Consider the following 23,402-nt stretch of genomic DNA (forward strand, 5'->3'; position numbering starts at 1 on the left):
TTAGGTACCGAAAGGAGATCCTCAGAGTCCCCTTGTGAGACCATATGCTATTGCGGTTGGCCCTGGGTTCCTCCTAATGCAAGACAATGCTAGACCTCATGGGACTGGAGTGTGTCAGCTCCATATCCAGACCTCCATGGGTTGATAAATTTGATTTCCATTGATAATTTTTGTGTCATGACAACACTATTTCATACGATTAGTTCATTCATTCAGATCTAGGATGTGTTATCTTAGTGTTCTTTATTTTTTGAGCAGTGTATGTTTTATTTGTGTTTAAAAAAGCTGCCACTAGGTGTCTCCCTACTTGTCCAGAGCACATTCCCCATAATCTCTTGCACAGACTTTGGACTCCTGCTGACCTGGCAGAAGTCCAAAATCACGAAATGCAGTCTGGAGTGCTGAGGGGGGGGGGGGGGTGTACTGCCTTATCCAATCAAAGCTCATCTCACACTGACCTGCTCTGGGCTGTGAGTAGCAGAGCGAGGGAGGAAGTTCTCCCCTGTATGGCTTCAGATGATGTCACGCCTGCTGGGGTATGCCCCTTCCCAGTCTGTGAATCTGATTGAGACTGAGCAGAAAATACAGAGCAATATTAAGGTAGAAAACTAAAAAAAAAATAATAAAAATCAAGGCAGGGGGTGGTTTATCATGATGGAGGCAGTGAACTTGGAGGATTATAAAATATAACAAGTGGTCTCCTTTCGGGAGAAAATGATGGAAAACTTGTCACACAAAATCTGGTTTTCTGGATAGGTTTTAATTTAAAAGACACAAAATATAAATAAACTGTCTGAGCAGAGTCAAACAGCTACAAAGCCCCTCAGCAACAAACTTGGAAAAATACAAAGAATCAGCTGAGAATTGAAAACCAGAAAAGGACCAATTCCTGGTGACGTCAGGCCTCGGGCTCATGAATATTAACAGAGGCAAGGCAGTATAAACCCACTGGAGGAATCACTCGGGATGCAGAGTCTTGTAGCTCTCTCAGCTCTGCTGGCACCACCACTTCCTTTTATGGGGAAAATATGTTTGCACTGGAAAAAGTGAGTGCAGAGGAGACTGTGGCTACAGCAGAAAGAAGGGAGTGAGTGGAAAGATCTCCAGCAATTCTCCACTATTGTCCGGACAGGCTGGAATATAGATTCCGTTATGGGGAGAGAGAGAAAAAAATAAATAAATCTTAGACAAGCATAGACGTATGCACTTAGAAATGTGATGCCTGCTATTACCTTTGTTTTATTGTTACCTATGGAAATTCTGCAGTGAAGCTGCTTTCTATAACATAAGCCTTCAGTGGAACAGATTGAATAAAATAAACAAGCAACCAGTCTCTTCAACCCCCCCCCCCCCTTTCTCTCTTGTGAATGGCTTTATTTAACCTTTATAAAAATGTTATAGCCTATTAATGGGAAAGGGCGTCATTATAAGATCAAGGAGGATCCTACCCCTAGAACTATCCCCACCCACCCAACAGTTGGCTGACTGAAGGGCCATGTAAGTGCTAAAGCCTCTTTAATAGGGGTACTCCACCCTTAGACATCTTATCCCCAATTCAAAGGATAGGGGATAAGATGTCTGATCGAGGAGGTCGTGCAGCTGAGGACACCCGCGATCTCCTGAACACCACCCAGGCATTCTGAACTATTCGTTCCGAATAGTGAAGTCCCACCACGGCCCCAAACCAAGCATTCGGAACGAAAATGCTTGGGTGGCATGCAGATCGCGGGAGTTCCCAGGGGCAGGACCCCCACAATCAGACATCTAATCATCTATCTTTTGGACTTCCTCCACTTTCAGATTGAGCAATACTTCTTGTGGGGATTAAACCACAACTTTATATTTTAACTGTAATATTCAATATGGCTTTATGAAAATAAATTTAGGCTGCGAGCCTCTATCCTTGTTGAATTCTACTACTGATATTGGTTAGGACATTGCAGACAAGGGCATGTTTATTTATGTTTCAAACATAAGGACATAATATTTCACCAATTCAATGAAATAACTGGCATGTAATACTAAATTTTACCAGCAGTGACAATTCTAGTGGAAATGTGAAGCTGACCTTAGATTTTAGGCAAATATAGCTCCCTGTCCAGAGGACTACTTACAGAGCTGTCAGGGGACACCATTCCTGCAGGCAGGAACATCAACTGGGGATGGTGAGAAAGAAGATGTTACCATATATAAACACGTTGCTGTGTATTACATATGGTAAAATCTGATGACCGGTTCCCTTTAAGTTGCAAAACAAACTTTCATTGTGTTGGGCCTTCATGAATGTATATGGTGTCCACTGGAAAGATGAGATTGGCATTTAAACATGGCATAAACAAATGTCCTCTTAGACTGTCCATGTCACATTTTTTGGCAAACGCTAGCTACAAATTGGACATATTTTGTCTCATAGATTGGTAATATTCTGTCTGTTCAAAATTGTAGCCAATATGTTTGATTGACAGATGTTTGCTAGCATGCTTTTAACTGCTCTGTTGTGGTAAAGAAATTATCGGACATTCTTTGTAGTCATCTCAACGGTAGACAACTTTACTCAAAGGGGATCATTTGAGTTCATCAAGTAACTAGGATTGCTGGATAGTCTCATCTGACCTGCTGCAATAGGCTATAGCTAATGGAATCCATGCTTTTCAAAATGACAACCAAGTATTATATGGCAAAAGAATAGTAGTTGGTTGATTTGATGGAAATCCATTAAGTCTCCAGAACAGGTAGATGAGCACCAGCAGCATTATTCTCCAGGTACTGAAAGAAGGTCGCAACAGAAGAACCGTATGATCAAAGCATGTACTAAAACTGCATCGTTATTTCTGCTATAAGATTATTGCGTTTAAAAAACAAAACACATAACTAAGTAGTTGAAGATTCTGCAGCGCTGGACTTTGCAGGTTTCTTTAATAGGCTTCACAGGCCCTGTAAAGTATGATGTAGGATTCAGTGGTATCAAAAAGGTTAAAGAAGTGATGCCCTTATGTGAATGCAACTTAATTCCTGCTCCAAAAGCTGGAGGAAACAGGATTTCCTCCCCCTCTCTGTGAACACAATTCCAGGGGATGGTATCTTATCATGGGAAATTACTATATAAGGCCAGGTCAGGCAACAACTGTTTGCAATCTGAACGAACATCCAAGGCATTAAACAATTAGTCATGATTTACATATAAATAAAATACTGTATTACACATATATCATATGGTACTAGAAGTCATTAAGTAGCTACATATACATAAATGGGTTAAATATTCCTTCCATCTCCTTAAATTAAACCAGCAATAAGGATGCTTTAAATAGAGGTAAGGCATCATTTGCTATCTTCTTAGTGTACTGCACCTGACATTCTATAAGCAGAGTATATACAAACCGGGACCTGACATGTAGATGGTAGGCCGCTACTGGATGAACAACACTCCACTTGTGTGACCTCAGTAATGATACCTACTTGCAGCATTCCCTTACACAGCTAGATAAACTACATTGTGTGTCAGTGGGATTGCCCTCAGTAATGGAATACCATGCAATCATTTAATAGTATTTCCTTTAGACTTGCACTAACATGTGAGTGGGTTCTGTAAACTGATGAATGCACGTCCCATTTTACCTGTCTTATCTGAGCATATATGTTAAGTATAAAAAATAATAAAGCAACTGTTGGACCATTATACATAAAAGAATACCACATTAAAGAACATGTGGCCTCTCTTGTTTTAGTAAATACTTTTAATCCCCAAGAAACTGTTCAGGAACATCTTTTCTCATAGCTTTATGTTGTGCCGCTCGTGTAATACTCACTAAACATGTATGACTATATAGCCATCTGGGTGTTACCATTTGTCCCTACAGTGAGATATTCTCTGCAGTGGGATCGGAACGTCATCAGCAAAGCAGGGAGAGCGCATCATCCAGAGATGTAAACAGAGGCAGAGCGTCCTACGTCATCCACTGTCTTTTGCCAGAGCTCTGAGTATGCTCAGTGGATGATGTAGGCCCCACTGGCTCGTCAATAACATCTCCATAGATGTTACTCTCATTAAAAACTATTTTTGACATGCTAGACAGACATTTCAAAATTTTTGATTGCAACGGATGTCACTCCAAAGACTCGCAGCAACTGTGAGATAAAAGTCAGGGAAGCGGGTGCCAATGTGCGTCTTTCCCCTAATGGATGGCAGTTTGACTTTTTGTCTATATAGACTATGCAGAGAAAAGATCAGATCGAGTGGCAAGTGGAGCGCAGTGCCGCCTGCTTTCTTGTCTTTTAGCTCAGGATCGTAGAGAGTCTCATGACATGTCTGAGAAAAATGTCAAAAGTTGATTTTAATGATAGTAAAGTTTTGTGATTTTGCGCAAACATAGTATTAAAAAAAAAAAAGAATTTGGTATCATTGATATCTTGCGGAATAAAATCAACATAGTTATACTTTAAAGGGTTACTCCGCTGCTCAGCGTTTGGAACAAACTGTTCCGAACGCTGGAGCTGGGAGCTCGTGAAGTCATAGCAGTCACATCCCCTCCAAGAGACTTGCATTGCAGGGGCGGAGCATGACATCATGAGGGGGCAGGGCTATGACTTCACGAGTTCTCGGCACTGGCTCCAGCATTCGGAACAGTTTGTTCCAAATGCTGAGCAGCTGAGTACCCCTTTAAACTGAAGGGCATAAAATCAGATTTCAAATAACAATGATTCCAGCTTTGTGGCATAAATTTAGCAGCAAGTGAACCTTCTAATACTGGTTGCTTTGAAATTATGAAAAATGGGTAAAGGTCTGAATGACTGACATTGGTCAAATTATGATGGATAGATGACTGGGTCAGAGCATCTCTAACATGGCAGATTTTGTGGAGAGTCCCCAGTATGACAGTGGTCAGTACCTACCAAAAGCAGTCCAAGAGATAACTGGTGACAGGGTTATGGCAGCACAAGCCTCACTGATGTGATGCATGTGATGAGCAAAAGTCCATGTCACAGAGGAGCTACCGTAGCACAGATGAATAAAAAAGTTAATGTTGGCTATGACAGAAGATGTGAGACGGACAGTGCATCAGAGCTTGCTACACATAGGGCTGTAAAGCCGCAGACCAGAGTTCCCATGATGGCCCTGTTGGATAAAAGTGCTTAAAATGCAAACATCAGTAAGAGAACTGGACCAGGATAGTGGTTTCACAAAGTCTTATGATTTTTTTTTTCTTTGTGTTTTTACAGGCTTTTCCTTTGTTTCCCCTCTGTGTATGGGCCCTGTTCCTGTGTTATATTTGTATGAAAATTAATTTGATTATAAATTAAAAATGTATATAATATATATATATAAATATTTTTTTTTTTAATTAAAAAAGCCTGGCCTCGTCTGTTGAATCATTTTTTTTTTTTTTTTACATCATGTAGGAAGCTCATTGCAATAAGCACTGAGTGAAGAAGACAAGCCGGTGTGATGCTCTAAGTAACGTTCTGCTGGGAAACATTGGGTTCTGGCATTCACGTGGATGTTACAATGACACGTTCCAATTACCTAACAAGCCAAGTGCTTCATGGTCACAGAATGGCCTTTTTAGCAGGAAAACACACTCAGTCCTACTGCAAAAAAAAAACAAAAAAACTGTCCAGTACTGGTTGGGGAACATAACAAAGTTCAAGGTGGTCACCTAGCTTAAAAATGATCTATGATAGAGGATCTTTGGGATGTGCCTCACCATCAAGTCCAATCCAGAGAGTCTAATCCATAAAGTCCCTGCCTCACAACTTGCAATTACAGAATCTGCGGCTAACACCTTGATGCCAGATCTCAGGACACCTTCAGGAGGTCTGCTGGGGTTCATACCTGAACAGGTGGAAATTCTTTTGGTGGCACAAGGAGGTCTCACACTATTACCAAAAAGTAAAAGAGAACTTGTTATAACTTTTATGCTGCTTAAATGACAAGTCATCAGGGTGGTCTTCAGGCTTCTGCCTTCCTTGACTAGGTATAGAGAGCTATAGCAATCAAGTCTGGTGGTACGGGAAGAAGCCACAGAATACCACCTCGACGACTCTTGCATGCAGAATTAAAACAATGACAGGGTTCCTTTAACCTGTTATTTGTCATAACTAGACTTGACGGGGCACCAAGGACCCATTTTTTGCTAAGCTTGAGTGGATAGCTGCAAAGATGGTAGGAACCTGGCAAATATCTTAAGCAGTATGCAAGGACAAATAGTGTAAAGGTTTAGTTCACACCATGTTCAGAGACTATATTAGTTGTATGCGTCAAACTGGGGGCCATATAATGTAAAAGTAGCCTAAGATCAGCATTCTGGAAATAACCAGATCAGTGGTTTTGGTCATATTTAGATTAATCCCCCAAAAAAGCTTTTAGCTATTAGTTTATTGTATATTATGAATATTCATCCTTTCCATAGTTACATGAGGCTTCTGCTGTCTATCTCATTTAATGCCCAACAAAGTGTGAGCAAACATGAAAGCTTGCAGTGCACATCCTGTGAAAGCTATCAGCTCCGCTCCAAATGTTTGGCATATACTTACTGCTTTCCTGGCTGGCTGGGGCAACTGGAATTTCGAGAGTCCTCAACTGCAAAAACAAAACCTTGCCTCAAGAATGAGAGGCTCGCTCCCTTCTAGGTATGGGGGGGGGGGGGTGGGTGCCCTGGGAGTTTAACATTATTCTTTCATCCCCACAGAATATGGAAAATATTTGTACTTCCCACAAAATATATTCTTAACAATAGAAATGGCCACAGCCAGGCTTCTAAGAAGGAAAAAAAGGTCATTAAGAAACACTGTATACACATGTTTTCTAAGAAAAAAAAATGAATAATTTCCATGAGAGTGTAATATAAAACAATGGTATTTTGGCAAGGTTGGGTGTATAGTTAAAACCCGTAGTGTCCAGGGAAGGGTAGGCGTGATTCACAATTTTGGGGACAAGCCCCTCAGGACTGCCCTAAACTAGAGACTGCCTACAGTCACATTTAAAACGTAGCTTTTATTCGTTATCAGTATAAGAGAAAATATAAGGTGCTCTGGTATATACAGTGGGAAACTTATAGATTAAAATTCCGGCCACCCTGAATGCGTGCACATAAGTGCAAATTAGCTGGTCACTTATGAGGGTCAACAGTTAAACAGTGCGCTGCTACTGGCAGCGCTACCGCGCCTCACCGTCAAAGCAGACACACCGTGCCACTGCTCGATTGCACCACTATTGTTAGTGCCGCTAAGAGTGCCGATATTAAAATATGATAGCCTCCTAAACTAAGGGAAGGGTAGTACTAATCCACAGTTCTCTCTTAAATCTTCAGCAATATCTGCATGTGTTACATAGAGATTTTATAGTAAATTCACAAATTACATCCCTGCTACATTAAAAGGGGGGGTCACAACTGTAATAGAAGAGCACTTGATGTGAATTTAAAACCTGGGGAAAGAGTCTGCTGGACGTGTATGAGATTTATCCTGGAATTTGCTGCAGAGCTTAGCTGCGCAAATCCATAGGTAAAAATTAGAGAAGGAGTAATAAAATGTTCCGTTATACTAAAAGGTTATTATTATTATGGGGATGATAAAAAAAAAAAAACACACACACACACACACTTAAAGGGGGTTTTCCAGGAAAAAACTGTGTATATATTTATATTTATTATATATATATATATATATATATTTATATTTATTATATATATATATATATATATATATATTTATATTTATTATATATATATATATATATATATTTATATTTATTATATATATATATATATATATATATATTTATATTTATTATATATATATATATATATTTATATTTATTATATATATATATATATATATTTATATTTATTATATATATATATATATTTATATTTATTATATATATATATATATATATATATATATATATATATATATATATATATATATATATATATATATATATATATATATATATATATATATATATATATATATATATATATATATATATATATATATATATATATATATATATATATATCTCTCTCTCTCTCAACTGGCTCCAGAAAGTTAAACAGATTTGTAAATTACTTCTATTAAAAAATCTTAAACCTTTCAGTACTTATGAGCTTCTGAAGTTTAGGTTGTTCTTTTCTGTCTAAATAATCTCTGGTGACACGTGTCTCGGGCACCGCCCAGTTTAGAAGAGGTTTGCTATGGGAATTTGCTTCTAAACTGGGCGTTTCCCGAGACAGGTGTCATCAGAGAGGACTTAGACAGAAAAGAACAACCTTAACTTCAGAAGCTGATAAGTACTGAAAGGATTAAGATTTTTTTAATAGAAGTAATTTACAAATCTGTTTAACTTTCTGGAACCAGTTGATATACCAGTTTTTTTCCTAGAATACCCCTGTTAATACTTACCCACCCAGATCCCCTACTGTGCACCACTCTTCCCTGCTTCTGAGACTAGAAATTGTAATAGAAACTGCACGCTCAGCCAGTCACTGACCACAGTGGTGCCCTATCTCAGTCAGTGACTGGATGAGCAAGCAGGTCGTGCTCAAACATCGCTTCTCAGAGGACAGTATTAAAGTCCTGGAATAACCCTTTACTTATGCTTCTACATAAAATACTGGGAGGTTATTTGTTTAAATATGGCTTCAGTATGTGTGTTAGACTGAGTTTTACTTGCAAGCTGAATGATGTAAAGGATTACAATCCAGACAGACCACAGTATATATGTTAGGCCAACGTTTGTGGGAGCTCAGAGGGATTGCACACAATGACATAAGAGCCACTTTATCCAACTGGACAAAGCTAGATGTCACTGGGCACACAGGTCAATAAAACAGTCCCCCCTCTACTAAACCCACAGAGGCTGACACCATCTATCTTACAATACGACTTCATAGGAGAAGCACCACAGCCTCCAGAACAATGAACAGATAGAAGACCAATAAGTGGACCCTTGTGTATAAAAGGCAAGTTGGTACAGCTCACAATCCGCAGCAGCAGAAGCCAGCCTGCTGCATTCCACATGCAGTTGTTATGTAGGAAGTCCATAGAGACTCTCTAATGGCTTGTTATGTTCAGGCCACAATCTCTGAAGCTTTATAAATAGGAGGGAAGAATTAACAGTTCTCTTATACCAGCCAGATCAGAGGTTAACCAGTGTTAATACTACAAATCCTATAGAGATTTCACCCAGTGAAGGGTCGTGTGTCACTCAACCCAATGAATGAGGAATCACATGTAGATTTATCTCTCTGCTCAAAACAATAAAAAAAAAAAAAAATTAAGTTTACATTCTTTTTCATGCATATACATATTTGTTATATATAGGGCTGAAACTAATCATTAGTTGTAAAATCGATAAATTGGTCAATATTTTGGCTTGATTAATCGTATTAAAAACCGGATTAGGGGACCAGGGAAGGGTTAACGGGAGGAAGTGAGAACCGCATTGTGAAAAGTTAAAGGGGTACTCCACTGGAAAATATTAATTTTTTTAAATCAACTGGTGCCAGAAAGTTAAACAGATTTGTAAATTACTTCTATTAAAAAATCTTAATCTTTCCAGTACTTAGCTGCTGTTATGATCCACAGGAAGTTCTTTTCTTTTTAAATTTCCTTTCTGCCTAACCACAGTGCTCTCTGCTGACACCTCTGTCCATTTTAGGAACTGTCCAGAGCAGGATAGGTTTTCTTTAGGGATTTGCTCCTACTCTCGACAGTTCTTAAAATGGACAGAGTTGTCAGCAGAGAGCACTGTAGTCAGGCAGAAAGGAAATTCAAAAAGAAAAGAACTTCCTGTGGATCATACAGAAGCTGAAAAGTACTGGGAAGGATTAAGATTTTTTTTTTTTTAATAAAAGTAATTTACAAATCTGTTTAACTTTCTGGCACCAGTTGATTTAAAACAAAGTTTTCCAGTGGAGTACCCATTTAACAGGGGGAAAAGAAAGGAGACAGCACCTGAACAGTTAGAGTGTAAGAGCGAACGGACAGCAACTGAAGGGTTAACAGGGGTAAAATCAGAGGTGCTGTCCACCTGAAGGGTTAACCTATGAGCCTCGCTGCAAGGAAGGAGCATAAACCTTAGAGATGGCCGTCCTCCCTGCACCAGGAAGATCTGTCACTGCACGGAGGATGAAGAACGGAGCTTCTGGAAGGACAGAGGGGCTCCAGCGATGTCAGGACTGTAGGCTTCTTGTCAATGCATTATAATCTGTTTATTGGCACACTATGGAAATGATCCACATGGTTAAGCTTTATATAGAGGCTCAGCTGTCTCGGTGTTTGTTCATTGTCTTTTACAGTGCTATATTGAGACTAGGGCTATTTCTGCTGCTGTTTGGATACCATTATGTTTACATGACGCAGCTGTTTTCTTATTCTCTTATAAAAACCACAAAGAGCAATTTTACAGATTAAACTATTGTTTAGCAACTTCTTATATTTGCTAAAAGCTATGTACAAGCTCAGTCACATAAGCTTTTATTATGGAAAATGTCACAGTATGCTGCAGCTTCGATGAGGGATCCCTAAGGGCTAGAGATGAGCGAACTTACAGTAAATTCGATTCGTCACGAACTTCTCTGCTCGGCAGTTGATGCCTTATCCTGCATAAATTAGTTCAGCTTTCAGGTGCTCCGGTGGGCTGGAAAAGGTGGATACAGTCCTAGGAGACTCTTTCCTAGGACTGTATCCACCTTTTCCAGCCCACCGGAGCACCTGAAGGCTGAACTAATTTATGCAGGATAAGTCAGCAACTGCCGAGCCGAGAAGTTCGTGACAAATCGAATTTACTGTAAGTTCGCTCATCTCTACTAAGGGCAGTTGCCACCATTTACAGAAAGGCTTGCGTACCCCAGGGAATTTTGGAGATGACTCAACTACTGCCTCCAGCTGCTGCAGAACTACAACTCCCAGCATGCCCGGACAGCCGAAGGCTGTCCGGGCATGCAGGGAGTTGTAGTTTTGCAACAGCTGGAGTCACCCTGGTTGGGAAACACTACACTATGAAGCTGTATTTGGTACATGTATATAGTGCCTCTGCGTGGCCTCATATTACAGAAATAAATTCACACACAAAAAAATTTAAAAAAATTAAAATAAAAAACACACACACACACACACACACACACACACACACACACACACACACACACCACAATTCTGAGGGCATACAGAGGATGTTGTGAGACAATATGCTTCTATGGGGCCATATTTATGGTTCCACTATGCCATAATAGAGTGTGGTACATGCACCCTATGTTCACACAGTGGAATTTCCACAATTGCGCACAAATTCCATTCAGAAAAGCTTGCTGAACGGAATTGCAGAATTGAGGTTGAATTTCCAAGTTCTCAGAATTCTGCCATAATTCAAGCCTCATTGATTTCAATGGGATTCAGTCGTGGACTTCCGCCAGTCTTCTATTTTTTTGGGAAAATGTGAAAAGCAGAATTTCAGAAAGCAGACCTTCTGCTATCTGAATAGGAATCCAATACAAATAGGCAGTAAATTGCGTCAAAATTCTTCCCTTAGGGTGCGTTCACACTGAGTAATTCAAGAGGAATTTACTCGAGTAATTCCTCTTGAATTCTCCGCCTAGAAATAATTAACATCTGTTTTGCCATTGACTTCAAATGTATTTTACTCTGCACTGTTCACACTGTGTAAATTCCGACGCGGAATTCCGCTCCGCTAGAAGAAAGAACATGTTCATTCAATAGTCAATGGTAAAAAAAAATACGCTTGAAAACGTTTCCGCGCAGAATTTGCGGAAAATTTGCACAAAATTTGTGTGGAAACTCCGCACGAAAAATAAAATAAAAATGGAAATTCCAACTGGTGGTTGTCGTCCAGTAAAAAAAAACAAAAAAAAAAAACAGTTTCCTCCTATATTCCGCGCAGAACATAGGGGTTTTTAATTGTTTCTAAGTGGAGAATTCAAGAGGAATTACTCGAGTAAATTCCTCTTGAATTACTCAGTGTGAAAGCACCCTAAGGGTATGTTCACAGGACGGAATTCCACTCAAGAATTTTGACGCAGTCTACTGCCTGTTTATTTGCGAGAAGAAAAAAAAAAAGTAAATTCCACAAGGATTCCTCTCCTATTCCTCAACGTGAACGCACCCTTAAATGGACACTGTCCGATACAAAAACTTTTGATATGTTGTAAAGCATGTATAACCAATAGGTTTTGCAATTGCTTTCATTAGAAAATCTTCAGTATTTCATACTGAAAAAGCCAGTCAAACAACTGCCCCCCTGCCTGCTTGGACACATACTAGTCCTGCTGTGTCCATGCATCATCACCTATGTCATGGACACACTTCCTTGATTGACAGCTGGTAGCGCAGGGCTCACAGCTGGAGGAAAAATCCTCCCACTGTCATCTTGTGTCCCGCTACTGTCAGTGAGGACAAGCTGGGAGTTGTAGTTTTGCTAATGCTAGGGGAGATGTGAGCAGACAGCATAATGAGTGAGGGGGCGGAGACCTGCACAGTGAGGCCACGCCCCCTCCCTTTGAGAGGAATCCAGACTAGTGAGCTAAATTAAAAGTGTAATAAAAAATAAATAAAGGTGCTATACACATAAAAATTAGATGTACATGGTCAGGATTAGGTACTGAGTGATATATTTAAAAAAAATGTTTTTGTTGGATCTGACGGGTACGCTTTAAACTGACAAAGCCATTAAAGTATCATTTGATATAAAAAAAAAAAAAGGAACAGATCACCTGTAAACCACCATTACACTTTGCCCCCAAGTTAAAAATTGGGTGTTGCATCAGATCCACAATGGTGCTGGTAAACCTCCTGTTTAAGAACTTAGGCAAGACTGAAAACTACAAATCCCAGCAAGCCTGCAGTTTTCTCCAACCTCCTATATGTTTGAGGTTTAGGGTTAGCAACCAAAAGGCCACAAGGGGCCGCAATTCTTCAAGCCCCTTGGTCAGAGATGTGCAAACAGGAGGTCGCATGGCCATGTGCCAATTCACCTTGGCACCAGAAAGAAAACGACAGAACTTTGTGTCATGTGACCGACAGGGAGATTGGTGCATTGGTGCCTCTGGCACTTTAGCAAGTAAAGTCATTGGACAATAAGGTATTACTATCAGGTAACCCCCCTCTAATAGGTCTACAGACATGCACATAAACAATATAGTACATACCTCCATAGACCAGCTGTCCCATAGATCTAAGCCTGGGGACTCCTCAACATACCATGTAAAAATACAATAGTTTGTCACTTATATGGGCACATGTAAACAGTATGGAACTCTTAGGAGGAAATGTATCATTCCCTGTGCCAGACAGTGTCAAAATTGGGCATTTTTGCACAAAACAAGATTTTGCGCAACTACAATGTTAGTGGGGAAAAAATGGCACATTTTGGCACTCCACGCTGGTGCAGGCAGTGGTAATTCCCCCTCAAGGTAATAACGGATATAAAAATTGTACAGGGCGCTATATATACATATATATGTGTGTTAGCTGTAAAAGGATTTCAATTATTCAGAGGCTCTCTCATTGTAGTTAAAATAAATACTTAGGGAAAACCAAATCAATTATTAAAGGGACACATGGGAACCTTCTAATGACTTGAAGTAATAGGCTTTGTTAGATGGTTGTTCAGTCAGCTATAATCTGACATCCCTGACCACAGCACAACGCAAAAAGAAAAACAGCTAAATATCAAATGCAAAGTCAACTTAAAGGGAATCCCACAAAATGACAGGGTGTCTATGAATACCAGAGAGGCCATGTCATTCAGGAAACATTCTCAGGTCATTCTTTGAATGCTGCCTTTTATGTTCACTTCATCTCAAGCTAAGAAGCAGATCATGTAATGGCCATTTTGATGCTCAGTAAGGCCCCATTCACACTGGTAACATGGCTTCTGTTTTTAATAAAACCGTACAGGTCCCTGATCTCTGACACACTGCTCCAGTATAGGACAGGTAAGGGGAACAGTGTTCTGACTGCCGTATCGCCTACAAGAGAGAAGAACAGTAAAAATAACAACATTAGAAGTGGTGCACACTGTAAACAAGTGACCGCTATCCACTGGGCAGTGGACACCAGGGCTTTCCCAACCAGGGGTGGCTCCAGCTGTTGCAAAACAACAACTCCCAGCATGCCCGGACAGCCGTTGGCTGTCCGGGCATGCTGGGAGTTGTAGTTTTGCAACAGCTGGAGCCACCCCTGGTTGGGAAACACTGCTCTTTACTCAGGCTGTCAATCTGCATGGGATGAGGATATGGCGAGCCTGACATTACTACCTATCATTACTGGATAGATGTCACTGTGCCATGTTATAGCTATATTTTAGCTCTATGCAGCATCACAAAGTACAAAATGCTGTTCTACATAGTGGTCAGGTCCTGAGGCCGGTATGTAAGTTATCATTTTGAAACTGATGCTCTGGGTTTATATTTATTCCTTAGGTTTCTGTTCCGATGACCTATTCAGTAGCATTTGTCATACAAAAGGCTTTGAGGGGGAAAACAAGGAATATTAGCATTTTTTCTCAAATAAAGTTATTACATTTTCCCCTCAAAGACAGTTTTTTAAAAGGATAAGGCCCATTTAAATGCCATATTTATTAAAGTGTATGTATATATATATATATATATATATATATATATATATATATATATATACACACACACACACACACACACACACACACATATATATGTAGATCATAAAAAGTAAACAGTGCTTGTAAATATATATTTATAACTAAATGTAAATGGAAAAGTATAGCACCACCTGGTGTTCAAAGTGCAGAATTATGTAGATGTCCATCTAAAGTGCTGGAGGACACACACGCTCAGTCACTCCCCACTGTGAACCTCTGTTCATGGCGGAAAGAGAAATCACTAGCAGCAAGTGTTTCTCCTATTGGAGCTATGGGACAACGGCTCTTCTTAGGAAGCCAAACTGCAACACTACAAGGGTGTTCACTTTTTTATAAAAAAAAAAAAAAAAAAAATCTGACAGCGTGCACAAATTTATTAAAGGAGTATTCCGTCCCTAGAAACCTTATCCCCTATATTTTGGATAGGGGAATAGATGTCTGATCGCTGGGGTCCTGCTGCGATCAGACATCTTATCCCCTATCTTTTGGCTAGGGGATAAGATGTCTAGGGCCGGAGTACCCCTTTAAAAGAAAAATGACCGGACCGCCCCTTTAATTATGTTTTTTTTGTGTAAATGCCTGTATCTGCCAGATCCTATGCACATCTTAGTTTTTTGTTTTTTGGGGGGAGGGGGGGGAGATCAGCCACTGTGGTTATACATTCTCATACAGCAAGAGGTTATATTTTTAAAACAAGTCTGTTCTAGCTCCAAAAAGGAAGGAATGGATGCCAGATCCTAAAATATTCCCGATAGGCTGTGCCCTTTTTCAAACAAACATCAGAAATTCCACATTCCACAAACATGGGGAAGGGCAGAGAGGAGTCGAGTGTACTCAATAACTTATCTTATGGTTAGGAAACTTCCACTCCCTCAGAATTTATGACGAAAGACAAAAAATGCTTCAGTAAAGAGCAATATATCTGTTTACAGGGTAGTCTATTGAAATATCAGGGGGGTGCGAATCACAGTCAGGCTGCTAGGAGGGCAAGCATTCCTGCTACTGCTAGGAGGGCAAGCATTCCTGCTACTGCTAGGAGGGCAAGCATTCCTGCTACTGCTAGGAGGGCAAGCATTCCTGCTACTGCTAGGAGGGCAAGCATTCCTGCTACTGCTAGGAGGGCAAGCATTCCTGCTACTGCTAGGAGGGCATGCATTCCTGCTACTGCTAGGAGGGCATGCATTCCTGCTACTGCTAGGAGGGCAAGCATTCCTGCTACTGCTAGGAGGGCAAGCATTCCTGCTACTGCTAGGAGGGCAAGCATTCCTGCTACTGCTAGGAGGGCATGCATTCCTGCTACTGCTAGGAGGGCATGCATTCCTGCTACTGCTAGGAGGGCAAGCATTCCTGCTACTGCTAGGAGGGCAAGCATTCCTGCTACTGCTAGGAGGGCAAGCATTCCTGCTACTGCTAGGAGGGCAAGCATTCCTGCTACTTGCAAAAAAAAAAAAGGGGTGTGAGATGACGAAATGCAAATTCCAGCCCGGGGAATGCCACAAACGCCGATAATGGAACTACAAACCCACTTCACGCGGGTGACAAAAAGCAAGTCACCACTAAGCACCTGGCACAACAATCTTTCCCAATTTCTGTACTCACCAAGATAGTAAAACTAGATGACATATACAGTGTAAAGTCATATGTGCTTAGGCAACCAGAGTTATCAGACCTTCTACTGAAGTCCTACAGATCTAACATTCTCAAGGAGACATGATTTGGAGACAAGCTGAGCTCCCTAACTGGGCCAAAGGTCTTGTGTGGCCCCACAGCTTGTCGGGAACATCCACAGCTTACGACGCATTTAGTGCTCACCTCATGAGCTCGGCCAGCAGTGACGTACAGCCTACGTTCACCTCCGACTCCTGTGACCTCCCGGGAAGGGGTGTTGGTGACATTGAGAATTCAGACACTCAGTCCAACACTTCGTAACCAGGAAGGAAACTTTGCAAAAACCTTGTTTTAGTTTTATAATGTATCTTTCTGCTTTTTTATACAAAAGTGTGGATAATATTATACATAACTTCTTCCACTTATTTATGGCACAGATTTAAAAAAAAAAAAAAAAGAAAAAGAAAAAAAAGAGCATTGCAGATAACAGTGTTAACTTGTATTCCCATTAAAATACACAAAATATGGTAATCCAGATAGAGTAGTTAGCACAACAGCCTTGTTTCCTTCACGTGCAGTATTCCCAAATAGCCAACTCTACACTGTGTATAGGGTGCGTGTGCATATAGAAAACATAAGTCCATTGTAACATTAAAAGGCAGAATTAAATGGTTACACTCCCCATCGCATCTTAAGTGAATGTAGAGCTTTATTCAGTGGAATTCAAAGATGCAGACATAGCAGGTCACGGACAGGTGATCTGCTATGTCTGCACCTTTGAATTGCACTAAATAAAGCTCTATATTCACTGAAGCTGCGGTCATGAGTGCCACCATTTAATTCTGCCTCCTAATGACACATAAAAATATATTGCGTGAATACAGTCTTACCACTTTCTAGATTATAAAGATAATTTTTTTTTTTCATTTTATTTGTTAATACTGCCATACTATCCTCTTAAGGACTTAGGGCATACCTGTACGCCCTAAGCCCAGTCCCGGTGTGAAAAACGCGGTCACGCCGTGACCCTGCATCACACCGGGTCGGTACCGGCTGCTAATGATAGCCGGGACCCTGGGCTAACAGCGTGCGGCACCGATTGTTGTGCCGCGCGCTGTTAACCCTTCAGACGGGGCGATCAAAGTTAACCGCCGCGTCTGAAAACGAAAGTAAACGCTTCCCGGCAGCTCAGTCGGGCTGATCGGGACATCGCGATAAAATAGTGATGTTCCGATCAGCTGGGACGCAGGCGGAGGTCTCCTTACCCGACTCTGGGGCGTTCGATCGTCGATTGATTGCTCCAAGCCTGAGCTACAGGCTTGAGCAATCAAGCCCCTATCTGACTGATCCGTGCAAAGCTATGGGTTTGCACGGATCAGCATAGGAGATCAGTGTGTGCAGTGTTATAGGCCCCTATGGGAGCTATAGCACTGCAAAAAAAAAAAAAAAATTTAATGAAAAGAAAAAATTAAGTTTACAAAAAGGGTCATTTTCACCCCCCTTTTCCCATAAAAAAAAAAAAAAAAAAAGTGTGTAAATAAAAAAAACTAACATATGTAGTATCGCCACGTGCGTAAACGTCCGAACTATAACATTTTATCATTAAACCGCACGGTCAATGGCGTACGTGCAAAAAAATTCCAAAGTCCAAAATAGCGTATTTTTGGTCACTTTTTATATCATAAAAAAATGAATAAAAAGCGATCAAAAAAATTATACCGCTAAAAACGCAAAAAATGAGCCCTCATACCTGCCCGTAACACAGAAAAATAAAAAAGTTACAGGGGTCAGAAGATGACAATTTTAAACATACATTTTCCTGCATGTAGTTATGATTTTTTTCAGAAGGGCGACAAAATCCAACCTATATAAGTAGGGTATCATTTTAACCGTATAGACCTACAGAATAAAGATAAGGTGTCATTTTGACCAAAGAATGTACTGCGTAGAAACGGAAGCCCCCAAAAGTTACAAAATGAAATTTTTTCTTCAAATTTTGTCACACAATTATTTTTTTTCCATTTCGCCGTGGATTTTTTGGTCAAATGACTAGTGTCACAGCCAAGTAGAATTGGTGGCACAACAAATAAGCCATCATATGGATTTTTAGGTGCAAAATTGAAAGGGTTATGATTTTTAGAAGGTGATGAGGAAAAATGAAAATGCAAAAACGGAAAAACGCCGAGTCCTTAAGGGGCTATACTTTTCTGTATTTATTATCAAACATTCGTTTTTTTTTTTTTTTTTTTTTTTTTTTTTTTTTTATTACTGCAGATCTTTGCTCAGGTATCCATACATCAGCCCACATCTGTCTCTCCTGATCCCTTCATACATATGATTAGACTGGAGGGAGCAATGGTAAGCAGTGGTGGCTGATCTCATGGAAGACAAAATTATCAGGTAGATAAAATCAACACCTGATCCATCTCCTCCCATTGTCATCATCTTAGTCAGGAGGTCCCCATACATGTAAGGCTGGGTTTCCACTTAAAGGGGTACTAAACCCCTAGACATCTTATCCCCCATCCATAAACACGACAAGAGGGGGGCGTGGCTTCACAAGGGGGCATGGTGTGACGTCACAACCACAGCCCCGAACGCAGCATTTGGAACGAAAAGTTCCCAGTGGCAAGACCCTGATCTCCTGCACGCCACCCTGACATTCTGAACTTTTCCTTGCGAACACTGGGTTCGGGGCTGTGGCGCCACGCCTCCTTCCTGTCTATGGGAGGGACCCCTCCCATAGACCTGAATGGAGGGGGCGTGGCGTGACATCACGACCCCGCACCCAGCGTTTGGAATGAAAAGATCAGAATGCCGGGGTGGCGTGCAGGAGATCGCAACAGCGGACTCCCCATGATTAGAGATCTTATCCCCTATGCTTTGGATAGGGGATAAGATGTCTAGGGGCGGAGCAACCCTTTAACAGTTTTTTTTTTTTTTTTTTTTTTTTTAAAGAAAACTATCACTGCAGTGTTTGAGCCAAAGCCAGGAGTAGATTCAAAAGAAACGATAAATATAAATGAAGGACTTCTACTTCTCCTTCCTACTGGATCCACTTCTGACTTTAGCTCAAACTGAAGTGGTAGTTTAAAAAAATAAAAGCAACCAAGTGGAAAGCCTTAGGCTATGTTCACACTGAGGAATTGGAGCGGAATTGAAAAGAATTGAATAATTTCAGTCAGGAATATCTTGTTTTTGCCATTTTATGCAGGAATGGTGCACAAATTCCGCGCAAGGGAGAAACTCAACTTGTCAATAGTAAAAATAATCCCATTGACTTCAATGGGCTTTTACTTGCGGATTCCGCCTGAAGAATGAACATGTTCTGCAGAACAGAATTCAACTTCCAAATTCTGCTAGCAGAAATTCCTCAGTATGAACAGGGCAGCAGAAAGTCCATTAACCCCTTAAGGACTGAGCCCTTTTTCACCTTAAGGACTCGGCCATTTTTTGCAAATCTGACCACTGTCACTTTAAACATTAATAACTCTGGAATGCTTTTAGTTATCATTCTGATTCCGAGATTGTTTTTTCGTGACATATTCTACTTTAACGTAGTGGTAAAATTTTTTGGTAACTTGCATCCTTTCTTGGTGAAAAATCCCAAAATTTGATGAAAAATTTGAAAATTTTGCATTTTTCTAACCTTGAAGCTCTCTGCTTGTACGGAAAATGGATATTCCAAATAATTTTTTTTTTATTCACATATACAATATGTCTACTTTATATTTGCATCATAAAATTGATGTGTTTTTACTTTTGGAAGACATCAGAGGGCTTCAAAGTTCCGCAGCAATTTTCCAATTTTTCACAAAATTTTGAAACTCGCTTTTTTTCAGGGACCAGTTCAGGTTTGAAGTGGATTTGAAGGGTCTTCATATTAGAAATACCCCATAAATGACCCCATTATAAAAACTGCACCCCCGAAAGTATTCAAAATGACATTCAGTCAGCGTTTTAACCCTTTACGGGTTTCACAGGAATAGCAGCAAAGTGAAGGAGAAAATTCACAATCTTCATTTTTTACACTCGCATGTTCTTGTAGACCCAATTTTTGAATTTTTGCAAGGGGTAAAAAGGAGAAAATTTTTACTTGTATTTGAAACCCAATTTCTCTTGAGTAAGCACATACCTCATATGTCTACGTTAATTGTTCGGCGGGCGAAGTAGAGGGCTCAGAAGGGAAGGAGCGTCAAATGGTTTTTGGGGGGCATGTCACTTTAGGAAGCCCCTATGGTGCCAGAACAGCAAAAAAAAAAAAAAACACATGGCATACCATTTTGGAAACTAGACCCCTCAGGGAACGTAACAAGGGGTAATGTGAACCTTAATACCCCACAGGTGATTCACGACTTTTGCATACGTAAAAAAAAAAAAATTTTTTTTACCTAAAATGCTTGGTTTCCCTAAAGTTTTACATTTTTAAAAAGGGTAATAGCAGAAAATACCCCCCAAAATTTGAAGCCCAATTTCTCTCAATTCAGAAAACACCCCATATGGGGGTGAAAAGTGCTCTGCTGGCGCACTACAGGTCTCAGAAGAGAAGGAGTCACATTTGGCTTTTTTGAAGGAAATTTTGCTCTGGGTGCATGCCGCATTTAGGAAGCCCCTATGGTGCCAGGACAGCAAAAAAAAAAAAAAAAACACATGGCATACCATTTTGGAAACTAGACCCCTCGAGGAACGTAACAAGGGGTAAAGTGAACCTTAATACCCTACAGGTGTTTCACAACTTTTGCATATGTAAAAAAAAATAAAAAAAATGTACCTAAAATGCTTGGTTTCCCCAAAAATTTACATTTATACAAAGGGTTAAAGCAGAAAATACCCCCAAAAATTTGAAGCCCAATTTCTCCCGATTCAGAAAATACCCCATATGGGGGTGAAAAGTGCTCTGTTGGTGCACTACAGGTCTCAGAAGAGAAGGAGTCACATTTGGCTTTTTGAAAGCAAATTTTGCTCTGGGGGCATGCCGCATTTAGGAAGCCCCTATGGTGCCAGGACCGCAAAAAAAAACCACATGGCATACCATTTTGGAAATTAGAGCCCTCGGGGAATGTAACAAGGGGTTAAGTGAACCTTAATACCCCACAGGCGTTTCACGACTATTGCATATGTAAAAAAAAAAAAAAAACCTTTACATTTTTAAAAAGGGTAAAAGCAGAAAATACCCCCTCAAAATTTGAAGCCCAATTTCTCCCAAGTACGGCGATACCCCATATGTGACCCTTAACTGTTGCCTTGAAATACGACAGGGCTCCAAAGTGAGAGCGCCATGCGCATTTGAGGCCTAAATTAGGGATTGCATAGGGGTGGACATAGGGGTATTCTACGCCAGTGATTCCCAAACAGGGTGCCTCCAGCTGTTGCAAAACTCCCAGCATGCCTGTACAGTCAACGTCTGTCCGACAATACTGGTAGTTGTTGTTTTGCAACAGCTGGAGGCTCTGTTTTGGAAACCGTGGCGTACCAGACGTTTTTCATTTTTATTGGGGAGGGGAGGGGGGCTGTGTAGGGGTATGTGTATATGTAGTGTTTTTTACTTTTTATTTTATTTTTTGTTAGTGTAGTGTTTTTAGGGTACAGTCGCACGGGCGGGGGTTCACAGTAGTTTCTCGCTGGCAGTTTGAGCTGTTGCAGAAAATTTGCTGCAGCTCAAACTTGCAGCCCGATACTTACTGTAAGCCTCCGCCCATGTGAGTGTACCCTGTACATTCACATTGGGGGGGACATCCAGCTGTTGCAAAACTACAACTCCCAGCATGCGCTGACAGACTGTACATGCTGAGAGTTTTAGTTTTGCAACAGCTGTAGGCACACTGGTTATGTATCACGGAGTTTGTGACCTTACTCAGTGTTTCAAAACCAGTGTGCCTCCAGCTGTTGCAAAACTACAACTCCCAGCATGTACGGTGCATGGTGTAAGGTGACTGCTGAGAGTTGTAGTTTGCAACAGCTGGAGGCACACCGGTCGTGAAACACTGAGTTAGGTAAAAAAAAAAACTGAGTTTCACAACCAGTGTGCCTTCAGCTGTTGCAAAACTACAACTCTCAGCAGTCACCGACAGCCAACGGGCATGCTGGGAGTTGTAGTTATGCAACCAGCAGATGCACCACTACAACTCCCAGCATGCACTTTAGAAAAAATGTGCCTCCAGCTGTTGCAAAACCATAAGTCCCAGCATGCCCATAAGGGAATGCTGGGAGTTGTGGTGGTCTGCCTCCTGCTGTTGCATAACTACAGCTCCCAGCATGCCCTTTTTGCATGCTGGGAGCTGTTGCTAAGCAACAGCAGGAGGCTGTAACTCACCTCCTGCTGCTGCTCCATCGCAGACTGTCCCTTGACGCCGCCGTCACTCCTGGGGTCCCGATCCCAACATGGACGCCGGGGATCGGGGTCCCCAGCACCCGGGGTCGTCTTCCCGCACCCGCTCACGCCCTCCGGAAGAGGGGCGGAGCGGGTGCGGGAGTGACACCCGCAGCAGGCGCCCTGATTGGTCAGCCGGTAATCCGGCCGACGAATCAGGGCGATCGTGAGGTGGCACCAGTGCCACCTCACCCCTGCAGGCTCTGGCTGTTCGGGGCTGTCAGAGACGGCCCCGAACAGCCTGTAATTCCGGGTCACCGAGTCACTGGAGACCCGATTGACCCGGAATCGCCGCAGATCGCTGGACTGAATGACCCCCCTGGGCGATATGCCGGGATGCCTGCTGAACGATTTCAGCAGGCATCCGGCTCCGGTCCCCAACCGGCTAGTGGTGGGGGCCGGAATTCCCACGGGCGTATGGATACGCCCTGCGTCCTTAAGGACTCGGAATGCAGGGCGTATCCATACGCCCTGCATCCTTAAGAGGTTAAAGGAGTAACAATGAAAGTTCAATGGAACTTTCATTGTTGGATGATTTAGAGCGGAATAAGCAAGCGGAATTACTCAAGTAAATTCCTCTCCAATTCCTTACTGTGAACATACCCTTAGACAGTCAGCAAGTCCATATTAGCTGTTACAGTTCACACTGGCCATATATGATCTGTGATAGCAGGAGAAAGATGAACAATCTTTCAAGGAAAACAGTCAACTTTCTCCCCCCGCACTAACCAGCAGTACTGGCTGGTAGTGCGGGGGACATTGATCAGTTTCAACGGCCCAGAT

At 41.3% G+C, this 23,402-nt stretch overlaps 1 protein-coding gene across 4 annotated transcripts in view; it reads right to left on the minus strand.

Moving 5' to 3' along the window:
- MYO1C (myosin IC) overlaps window positions 1-23,402 on the minus strand; it is a 161,158-nt gene that overhangs the window by 110,941 nt on the left and 26,815 nt on the right. The window contains exon 1 of one of the 4 annotated variants that reach the window (XM_056558666.1): window positions 5,706-5,873. The exons of the other annotated variants lie outside the window; for them this stretch is intronic. Within the exon in view, the coding sequence (XP_056414641.1) occupies window positions 5,706-5,831 (126 nt within the window). The 5' untranslated portion in view covers window positions 5,832-5,873. Of the gene's footprint in view, window positions 1-5,705; window positions 5,874-23,402 lie in introns of those variants that run through there. 4 annotated transcript variants of the gene reach the window in all.

Source organism: Hyla sarda, chromosome 2 (assembly GCF_029499605.1).
Source record: "Hyla sarda isolate aHylSar1 chromosome 2, aHylSar1.hap1, whole genome shotgun sequence".
NCBI lineage: Eukaryota > Metazoa > Chordata > Amphibia > Anura > Hylidae > Hyla > Hyla sarda.